The 11,476-nt window shown below is 45.0% G+C and overlaps 1 protein-coding gene across 1 annotated transcript; it reads right to left on the bottom strand.

Moving 5' to 3' along the window:
* Positions 1-6,269: 6,269 nt before the first annotated feature.
* EDN1 (endothelin 1) lies at positions 6,270-10,395 on the bottom strand. The gene is made up of 5 exons (XM_053949791.1): positions 10,125-10,395; positions 9,815-9,953; positions 8,681-8,839; positions 8,301-8,408; positions 6,270-7,555 (listed from the first exon to the last, which is right to left on the bottom strand). Exons 1-5 carry the CDS (start codon positions 10,186-10,188, stop codon positions 7,417-7,419), a joined length of 609 nt encoding a protein of 202 aa, XP_053805766.1. The 5' UTR covers positions 10,189-10,395; the 3' UTR covers positions 6,270-7,416.
* Positions 10,396-11,476: the final 1,081 nt, after the last annotated feature.

Raw genomic sequence — 11,476 nt, forward strand, 5'->3', positions numbered from 1 at the left:
AGGGCACCTACAGAATTTGGCTATACTGATGACAACTCTGATAGTTTAAGTGGCAATAAAAAAGACAGATACCAAGGCAGAGAGCCCCTTGATTCTGGACTTTTCTGACAATGGGGAGTAGATCCAAAATGTGTTGTACAACATTGAAAAGACCTTCACTGCAATACCTACACTGCATGTGCACACATTTCCATGCTTACAAGTACACATGCCAGGTTGGTAAATGCCTTGAATTTCCTCTGATGTATCTGATCATGTACACCTGATAATGTATTTATACAGTCACATTCTTTTGAGAACAATACCTTTTTTATTTGCTATGTGGTGAGACCCAATCCTGAATTTTCCTATGCTGACAGCTTCATTTGGCAACTTTTTTTTCCAATCTACGTTCTGTGTATAACCACACGTTTAGTTAATTTATAATGTGGGCCACCAAAGACTATCCAGTGGAAGTGCAAACTGTTCCAGGAATTTCACTATGTAGGTTTTTTTTAAAGCACATATGAACTTGCATCCCTTAATCACATTTCATGGCTTTTCATATGTTCATGGAACACAGGCTGAAAAAACAGCTACTATCAGAGCTTCATACAAAAGCAGCTCACAAAAGTTGTGTTTGGTAACAGGGACAGTACAGATATTCTTGTGTAAACAAAAATAAAGGAAAGACTGTAGTTCGCTTAGAAAGTTGAACTCTGTGCCTGTATAGACGTTTATAGAAACATCGTTGGAGAAAAATAATTACTCGGCAGAAGGTGGCTAGTTCAAAGAATACATTTTTTACTGTATAGTAATATCTAGCCAACTTTCTGACTTGCCTAAAGGGTCAACACCAGAAACAGCAATCTATAATCTATTGCCAATTCAGGGCAAAGGACGGCACTCATGAACAATTTGCTTTCCAGCCAGGTGAAAGGCATCCTTGTGCTCATGATGAAGCAGACTAAGGGTGAAGTAAAACTAAATTAACAGCTTTAATGCACATTTGGAAGCCACTGGAAAGCACATAGCTGCAAAGTGTCCAGCTGGATGTGTACCGAGAATGACATAATGGTTAGCAGAGACCCAGAAGGAAAAACAGCAGGCCAAGTCTTCAGGAAAAGCCATAAGATTTTAGAAAGATAGTGGATTAAAATTTCTGGGAAAACTAAGAAAATGTTCTTCTTATGAAAACATGGAAGAAACATGGTCTGCTGAGGCATCTGTGGATTTCATAGCTGTAGGCTATTGCTATACCACTGATACAATAAAACCTTTCAACTGGTGAAATCAGGGGTGTTCCACCAAACTCTCCTGAATAAGGCCAGTTTAGTCCATCCATAGGGAAGCTGGGATGACTGTGCAGCACTCCCAGCTGAGATGCTTTCTCAGAAAAATTTGCTGTAAGGTGCTGATAAGACCTGTGGGGTCATTTTGAGATGGTGCCTGTGGAAAGAGCAGCTGGCACGGCAAAGCAGCCCCCATGGTAAACCTGCAGCCATGTGGGACAGGAGGCTTACATTTCCAGAGGACTGATCAGGGCTGCCAGTGTGGCTTGTGATATGAAGCCACCCTGTCTCCTGTTCCCCAAAAGGCACACTGGCAGCAGCATTGAGCATGGCAGGCTCTGATCAGCCCAGCAATGATCCCTCCTTTCAGCAGCATGGGTTCTTTCATTCCTGCTTGCCTCGCTGCATAATGAAGTTAACTGCCTGATGGATGTGCTGGGCAGCCCATGTGCGAGGAAAGAGAGTCTCCATTGAGATGACATGAGAGGTACAATCATAAGGGGAAAACCCCCGGGGCACTCTGAAGACACCACTCCAGCATATAATGTCATGGTTCTTGTGCTGTGCTTGTTTATGCTGCTCGAGGGAAATCCTCCCACAGGCAAATACACACCTTAAAAAAGGCCTGCACGCTTCTGATAAGAATAAGGCAAGCACCATTTGTCCAACTTCCCTGTCCACTTTAGTTTGCTGTCTAGTTTGTGAATATCACTGCTTTATACTCCTGTTAGAAATAAGAGAAGATTAAAAAAAGAAACAAAAGACAAACAATCTCTTGCAACAATAGGATTAAAAAGAAGATAAAATGACAAGAGGAGGAGCTCTTGCCCATCAGAACATTCAATACACGTGGCTACCTCTGCACAAAAGTCCTTAGAGTACTCCTTTTTTTTTTCATGATGGATACTTCATCAAGTCCTGGGTTAAATTGTGTTTGTGAAAAGAGATGGAGAAAGCAGAGAAGAATGTAAATCAAACCTATATGACCAAAAATACAGTGCTGCTTTCTTCTTGTCAGATTAGAAGTTGGATTTGTTTCTGGTGACTGGCACAAACATACATTTTTCCTTTAGCTAGGAAAAAAGTTTGGTTTAGGGTTGTTTTTTTTTTACTTTCTTTCCTTGGAGGGAAAAACACAACAACAACAACAGTGTGGGCTTGAATTACAGTTGATGAACTCAAATAATTTCTGTAGCCCCCAAAATAGCTGGAGAAGTCAATGAAACCACAAACTCCATGGGGCTCATCCATTTCTGAATGCAGCTTTTTTGAGCCAGAGGCAAACTGCCCTATCGCTTACAAAAGTGATATTTATCTAATTTATTACTATCAAATGCTTGCAGGGAGGAAAAAACCCCAACCAAACAATAACAAAACTCCTCCAAACCCAGACCAAGAAAACCAAGAGCCACTAAGGGCCTGTGCTAGCATCAGCAAACCAGTGTCTGTTTGTCCCCAGCATGGCAATACCAGAAAGAAGGTAGCCTTTCTGGGTCAAATTATACTGTCATTTGCAATGCCAGAATGATGCCTCTAAAGCTGAGGGAATTGTTGGCTGCCTGGCCGGCCCAGTGGACTTCATGCAGAACTCAGGTCTCCTTGACCTGATCAGAGCAGAGAAGCCTGTCCCAGGCACTAAGACATACCAACTGATTGTTTAACCATATTGAGCAAAATAGGCTTCCCTACCATTTTTCATCTAGCTCAGATTTGATCAGCGATATAAAATAAAGAAAGACATGAACACTCATTCTGGCTACAGTTCTGAAATGTCATTTGCACGATGTTTACCCCAGGAAAAACGATCTTGCCACTATCTTTGTATTTTATCTGTAGCTTTCAGTCTCTCTGCATACTTACACTTAGCACCACAGCTTCCAAGCATTCTCCTCTAATTAATCAAAAAGGCGGTTCTTTTGTTTCCTAGGTCACGAAGGAAGAACAGTACATTAAATAAAGATATTGGCTGAGGATGGAAGCTGGATTTCTACCCAAGGAGCCTAATAATAGTGCCTTGATGCAGGCCAAGTAAAAATTGATATGGTTTTATATACACAGAGGCAAACAGTTGAGTGTGAAAAGAGTAAACACCAGATAGCATTCAAACAGTGGTTAATCCAGCTCATTCTGTGTTTGTAAATATAGAAATGTGTTGTGGTGGCTAAATTTATCCTAATGTAAGGAAACATGAACAAAGAGGTTGGTATTTGGTAACTTCTATAGGCAACATTAGGACATCCTGCAGGAATTATTTGGGGGCAGTTCATGATAATGTGGTACAGATTAGGGTTGCCATTTCTGGAAAAATTAGATCAGAATAATGTAGATAAGATGGAAAGAATTTCAGTAGCATTGTAGTATTTTTCCTGACTTGAAGCCTGACTCACATGTCAAAGCTTTGTTTTATTGTATACCTTGTTTTGATCTATAGTCAAAACAGCATTTATCCAGAGAAAATGAAAATAAACCAGCTGAGAAAGAAAGAATTACAGTCAGCATTGAATAAAAACAAGTACAGCAAGCCTAATTTTGGAGAATAGTTGTCTTTTCCTGTGAAACTTTTTCCAATTCCAGAAATGGCCATATTGAACCTAGAAAAAATCAGAGGAGGGAGATACTTTAATAACAACTCTTTCTCTCGGTGTGAGATGGAATTTCAGTCATATGTCAGGTGTATTTTGGGCCACACTGGAAAGTGGTGTCCCTCTTCCCTATACACTTCCCTTTATGCCTCTCAAATTTCATCCTGGATTAGAAGGACCTCTCATTTAAAAAGGAGATAGATCATGGTCATGAAAGATTCCCTTTTTCAGAGCAGTGAGATTAGCTCTAGTTAGAAGACCAAGAGCTTTGACTCCGCAGCCTTGCCTCTGCAGTCAGCACAATGTTTCCTTTGGCTTCAGGTAGAATATTTTTTTCACTCAGGTCGTTTATTATAAGTGAGAATGTACTTTTACACGGCTCTGTGTTTGGTGCCATAAATCTCAGCACATATTATGCCTCTCTTTTCTCACCAGGGGCTCTAGCCTAAGTTACTGAATCTCTCTCTCCCACAGAGCTTTGAGAAGGAGCAAACCTCTGGGACAGACCCTGGTGCTTGTATGTGAGCCAGAGTTAAGATAAAATGGTTCATGTTCCCTTTTGCTTATTCAATGAGACAAACAGACTGCTGAACTCTGCTTTTTCAGTCTATCTCATTAATGCAAATCACAGTAAGTTGCAGTTTATGCCCCAATGCCACAAGGCAAATGGGGGGGGGGGGAGGGTGGCATGCAGAAGCAGCAGTGCATCCCCTTCCACCCTTGCTGCACACCAGCGGGTCCCTGAAGCCAGCTGGGCAGCATGAAACAGCTCCTGCCACTCTTCCCAAAGCCTGCAAGCCCCTGCCATCAGGGCATCTTACCCACCTCGTGCTCTTTGCATTGAGGTTCAGGCTCTTTGCACGAGCCTGGGGACCAAGCTGAACCCATGGCATGCCAAGAGGCCAGTGAGTGCCCATCACTACACAAAGCTGCAGCATGAGCAAGCAGCAGATGCAGTTTACTGGGAAGGAAAGGAGAATGGAAGCCAGCTTTTGACTCTAGGCATGAACCTTAGAAGGAACAGGTTTATTTTTAGGATGGTCTCTCAAGAATCTCTTAAGCAGATAGTCAGGAATTTGGGCTACTAAAGCCCACCCACAGCATCATTTAGGCCAGCCACATAACCAGCCTTAATAACAGCACAGACACTGCTGCAATGCTCCTCCACTCGCAGAATTCATCCTCTCCTCACATTCTTTCCTGGGAGACAAAACAGGAGCAACTGGGATGGGGATGCTGATGTGCAGCCCCTTCACTATCAGGAACATCCCACACCAGCTGCTCGCCTGCCACATTGGCTGAGTGAGAGTCAGCATCTCAACTACTTGCTTGTTTATTTTCCCTGCCAAAGGCAACCACTGGTAGGGCAAGAAATGGAAAACCAGGGAGCATTAGTGAGGTCTCTTCATGCCTGACAGAGGTCACTGATCCAGGCACATCCCGAGCAGTCAGTGCTGGTGATGCAGAGATCAAAGGATAGCTCTGGGGGCTGCAGCCTGCCCTGCAGAGCACAGGGGCTCCCAGTTCCTTCCCACTGTCTGGTCAAGGCACTCCTGTCAGTACAGGATTGCTGGCAATATCATTTCCCCACCAAATTACTGCTCTAAAACACAGTAGACCAGTGTGAATGAAACATTATATGAGCCTGACTGTCAATATTGTAAATATTGACAAGAAATCCAGATCAATTTCCAAAATTTTCAATGGTAACTACTTCTCTGTTTGGGTCACACTCCTTGTATTGTACTTCTTTGTTAAATTCTGTTTTTAAGAAAACCCAAACCACTCAGTTTCATCCTTGAATTAACCCTTGTGCTCTCCCCCGCCCCTCCCCCCATAGGATGAGAGATGATCAAATCCATCTTATTTACTTTAAGCATCTTTCTAGGTATAACCATTTAAAGCCAATATTTTGAAACATGTAAAAAAATTAACTATTGATCTAGATTTTTCCTGAGCTTGGTCCCCATTGAGGTTCCATTGAGATCTCCATCTTCACCTTGCATGGAATGGGCTGAAATTTTTAGCATAGCACACTAATAAGTAACACTGCCTAATTCAATACAGCCCACAAGTTTTCCAGTGTGTGCATTTCCCCCTCTAGTTCGTCTATACCCACATCCTTAATGCCCTTATTTTAATGCTCTAGTACATCTACATCATACACATGAGAAGAGTGCTCCAGGAAAAATTCATGTGTCCAATTTAGAGTTTGCCATGAAGATTTGATGAGCAACCTTGCAGCTAGAACAAGTGTCATCTGCTGTCTCACATCTGGCACAAACTTTGATTGCTGTGATCTGGCTTATCTGACAGAAGGGCAGTCGTGTGCACACACCTCACCTGGGTCAGCTTTGTACATGGGGCAATCTACCACTATGCTCACAGAGCCACAGACTAAGGAAAAACAAGCCAATACAGTAATTAAAAATATTTATTTCTGAAGATATTTACCTTGATAGGCATAAAGCATTTCCCAATTTCATACAGAAATACATAAAACATGCATAGACCAATATGGCCTACTTCAATGTGTATTCAACATGGTAAATATAATGAAGAATTTGTGTGAATATAAATACATGACACAAAAAATAAGCACATAAGATTCAACTTTTCTGCAAATTCAACAATGTGAACAAATTCACTGCTATAAACATTCACCCAATATTAGCCTTTTGACTTAATTCAAAACAACCCTTTGTCTCAATGTATTTCCACCAAACAAGGCCCTGAATAAATCTTGCAACAGCCTCTGGTACATCCCCACTTCAGTGCATTTTTGGTAGCAAGTAAGACACAACAACCTCTATTATTAGAACTTCAGTTGACCAAATATCCTTGTTATGGAAAACTTAGTAGTGTCCTCGATAACTTTTATTTTATGCTGAAGTGTCCTTTGGTATCCAAATCCAAAGGACTTTGACTATGCAAACAACCAGAGTGTCTAACCCACATTCAGATAACTCTGGTTGTACAAGTAAACTATACTTCTGAAAAAAGGCAAAGGGTTGCAGCTGATTAGTAAAGGCAATAACAAGGTGTAAAAATACTCTAGCAGGAGTGCAACAAACAGTATGCGAGGTAGACACGTATATATGCAGTAAGTCCTGATTAAAGTAGAACTGTGGCTTTCATTTTTGCATTTTAATCAAAAGGTAGAGTTCTTTGAAGTTTGTACACTCAGATCGTGTTTTCTGTCCTTGCTAAACACATCTGTGAGATCTTCCTTGCGAGATGCTTTTGATGTAGACCCCGAAAGCTGCTCAATCAATGGGTAACATTCCAGAAGCAGTATTCAAATGTTTCTTCAGACAGATGGCTTTTCATGTATGTTACTGCAGATTTCCCTTCAGCCCTTCTACTCATCCACCTGAATTCCAAAATGATAAAATCCTTTGTCTTTATATCTCCAAACACAGGACTTCCTTAGCATTTTGCTCCACTGTGCAAACACTTGGACAGAGGGGGCCTTCGCCATCATGGAATGTTGGAGTCAAGACAGAGTTTTCGCCATGCTTTGTCAGCAAGCATTGTGGAAAAAGATTCAGGTGATCTTCCCACTAGGATGCTTTCAGGCTTTCCCGGACGCTTTGCCTTTTGTTCGCCCTGTTATGTTTGAGCTTTCGCCCTTTCTGGAGCTCAGCCTTCAGCTTTGCGATACTGAAGGAAGCTTTGATACTGTTACCAATGGCTTCCAGCCTGCAAAATCAAGAAATGTACATTTAGTGTTCTGATAATGAAGATGCATCTCCAGTGTGAAAAATATTAGGTTTTGCTTAAATCTCAGTCTAGATTTCTACCATGGGATCCTAATAAACTGCTGTTTGCTATACCTCAGATTTAGGATAACTTAAGATACTTGAAATTCATCATTTCAATTCAAACATTAAATTAAAATATTCCCTCAAATATAGATGCCCTAGACTTCCTTAAGTAGCCAGTCAGGAGGTCTCCAGTGTTTTTTTATGTTTCGTCTGTGCTGTTTCTTTTAGGTAAACCTGATCCTACCTCCAGTGAATAGGTGCATTTTTCAAGTAAGCAAGTAAGCAAGCTCCATTTTCAAAAAATTATTTAAGACTTCCAGGGCCTAAGTCTCATTCAATATCATCAGGTTGCCTGCTCTTATAAGTCCTGTTCTGCTTGTGAAAGGAGCACTAAAGAGTCTTCTTTAGTACAGGCAAACTTCTGTATTCCGTACTTTTCCATGGGAATACGGCTGAGCACTGAATGCAAGCAGAGGACAGACAGTGGGTTGAGCTCAGCACCCATGTCCTCACAAGCTAAAAACCCAGAGCATGAAGAAAAGCCCTCAAAATACCCTCACTGATTCCTCCATAACTCTCAAGCTGAAACCACCAGCTAAGCCCAGGATGACCCGAAGGCAGGTGAACTGTGCTCTCTATTGCTGCTCTAGGGAACTACAACAGGATGAGAAGAAACTCACCGCTTCATTTTCTTGCTGTCGACAAGCTGTCGGTTCATGCATTTGGGTCCAAAGCAATTGCCGGCTTTGATGCGGTGCCGTGAGGTTTTCTCCACTGTGGATTGAGCCCTGTTAAAAGGGAAAAGGTGCTGCTGTTAAAAAAAAAAAGCCAAGTCTGCAGTCCACAAGGTGAGGCATCTCATCAACCACTTCTCAAGGCATGTAATAAGCAATCTTTCTGGGCCAAGCCATAGTATGTATCATAGAAGTGTGAGCACTAAGGTAGGAGGCAAGGCTTTGGGGAGAGTATTTGCTCAGCAAGTGCCAAAATGAGTAAGCGCACACCACAATCTATCCCTTTCACATGCATTGCCTTTTAAAGAGTAGAAACAGAGACGCACCACGGATCTTTGCCTGCCTGGCAGAAGTTCAGACATTTCTTGTCCTTCTGGTTGGCACATTGGCATCTGCTGCTTGGTTCAGTGAGCATCTCCGGCACCATGTCCTTCAGTGATCTTCTGGGTCGAGAAGGGCCTCCAAGACCATATGGAACAGTCTTCCTATGATCAAAGAGACAACATGAAAGTCATTTAAATAATTCTGTGCCTTCAAAACACTGTGGGGTATTTTGGGCAATCTTATCAATGGCATTGATTGCACAAGTAAAGGCTGTGGAATTGGGAATGCCTCGTTAGCTACAGTTTCCATGCAAATGCTTCTGATGATCCTGCAACATATTCATTAGCATGGCTACTGACAAGGATAATGACCTTTTAATTGTGATTTCACAAGACTGTTGTGCCTCCCTGTGCAATAGAAAGCAATAAAACCTCATCTCTTTGAACTTTGGCTACTGCCAACATTGAATGAAGCAGTAAAATTGAAGAACAGATTCTCTCTCAGGGGAAACCCAGCAGCAGAAGAAATCACTAGTCAAGTGTTTGCAGCCTTAGGTGAGCCTCTGGCTCACTACTTTTTGGTGAGGACAGTATAGAAATGGATACTGTGCATAATCCTATTAACACATGGGACTCATTAATTTGCAGCAGAGAGCAGTGAAAGGTAGCTAGAGCCACCCGGTGTCAAAGTATTCCTTCCAACCTCCTAACTTGTCAGAAGGAAAACTGCTCAAATTCAGGCTGGTAAAATCATGTCTTTGGCATTTTGTCTGATTCTAATTCATAGGGAAAAGTATCCTGCAGCCTTTGCAGAGCAGCACCCAAAGGAAATACTGCTGCCCAGATTTTAGGTAGGCAGGTGTGCTACGGCTATTAGGAGCTATCTGCCCGATCTGGGTGGCCAAATCCTGCTTGCTTTCTTCTGATGCAGTCTCGTTGCTAAATGTGTTAGAAAAGTAGGAGCAGGAGGGTAAAGCAGTAGGAGAAACTGCGCAAACAACTATTTCTTCCTCCCCTTCCCATCTCTGCAGGCGGGTTGTGGTTCTTAATTTTCGCCTTCACACCTCCCTCCCTTTCTTCCCAACCAAAGGGGAACCCGGCACTGGGAAGCTGCCGAAACCCCTCCACTTCACTCACTCGGGGGTGTTGATCCAGATGATGTCGAGGTGGCAGAAGTAGACGCACTCCTCGTCCATCAGCGAGGAGCAGGAGCAGCGCCGGGCGCGGCGGTGCGCGGCGGCGGGGGGCGGCGCGGCGTCCACTTCGGCTCCGGGGGCTGCGGGAGGGAGCGGCAGAGCTCAGCACCCGCGGCAAGGCAAGGCAAGGCACCCGCGCATCCCCTCCCGCTGCATCCCTCGGGCAGCCCTCCCCGGAGTCCGGCTGGGACACCGCAGCCCCCGCGGGGCCGGCCGCGGGCGGAGGCGAGCGGCAGCGGACCGGCACCTACCTGCCGGCAGCAGCCCCGGGCAGAGCACGAACAGCAGCGAGACGATCATGTGGCAATAATCCATAGCAGGCGGCGGAGGGCGGATGGAAGAAGTGAGGGGAAACAGGGTAAAAATTAATAAAAGGCGAGGGAAAAGCGGAGAAAGTGTCTCCCGGCGTGGGGACGGAGCGCCGTGGCGTGTGCCCTGCGTGGCGCGGCTCGGTGCGCCCCGGCGCGTCTGGCTGGCGCGGCGGTCCCCGGCGCCCTTTTATAGCGAACCCCCATGGAGCGGGTAAACAGCCCCGGCGCTATTTTATCCCGAGACAATGTTATTCTCCTATTAGTCACCGCGCGGCAACGTGCGGGCCGAGATAAGGCCGGGGCTGGAAAGGAAATCGCCTGCAAACTTCAAGAGCGGGGGGCGGCGGCGGCGGGAGGGGGGGCCGGGGGCGCCCGGGGGGCGGGGAGGGGCGCGCCGGGGGCCGCCAGGGGGCGCCCTGCCCGCGCTTCGCACCTGAGGGCGGCTCTGGGCTCCGGGATTCAGGAATTCGGGGATTCGGGGCTTCAAGACTCAGGGCTTCAGGGCTGCGAGGCTTCAAGGTTCACAGCTTCAAGGCTTCAGTGCTCAAGGCTCTGGGCTCCACCTGCTGCTCCTGCTACTGCCGTGGGGAGAATTCAGCAGTGGGACACGGGGGTCCCTTATGCGGGATGATGGATGCCTGACTGCGTTGGACCCTGCCCTGCTCCCCTCAGACCCTGTCAGGTGGGCTCTGGGGTCTCAGGAGTTTGGCAGCAGCGGTGGAGCATTGGGGTATAATCTCCCTTGTCTGCCATGGTAGGGCAAGGTGCTAAACACAGCGTGTTTTAGGTGTGAGCAGGTGTGTAAAGCCAGGTAGGGAGGGAAGGGGGGAAAATCTGTGCCGACTCTTTGCCTTTGGCTCTCACCGCTAATTCTGGCAAAGTCTTTTTTCTGGCATGTTTGTGTGTTCAGCCTTCTGTCAAGGAGCAGAGTCAGTGTGGAAGCTGGATGCTTGAGGAGTGGCTGCAGCAGTGCCATCACAGATATAGACATGCATGGAATCCACTGAGGTCCCAACTGAGGGAGCCAGCCCCTGACTATAAACTTAATTAAGTGAACTCAAAATGCCTGTGATCTGCCATGGAGCCGTCGTGCTGCAAAGCGTGCCAATTTCACCTATGATAAATAGATAAGACTCTCTTGGTATTTGTGGTATTTCCGTGCACTGTGCTGTAATAATAGAAATGACCTTGGATATCACAAAGAGCGGGACTGTTAAGTGCAAGTTGCATTGTGATCTGGCAGGTGAATGGCCAGTTTTTAAAAGTATCAAATTATACTGTGCCCCTGTATC

This window comes from Vidua chalybeata, chromosome 1 (genome assembly GCF_026979565.1).
Source record: "Vidua chalybeata isolate OUT-0048 chromosome 1, bVidCha1 merged haplotype, whole genome shotgun sequence".
NCBI classification, from domain to species: Eukaryota; Metazoa; Chordata; class Aves; order Passeriformes; family Viduidae; genus Vidua; species Vidua chalybeata.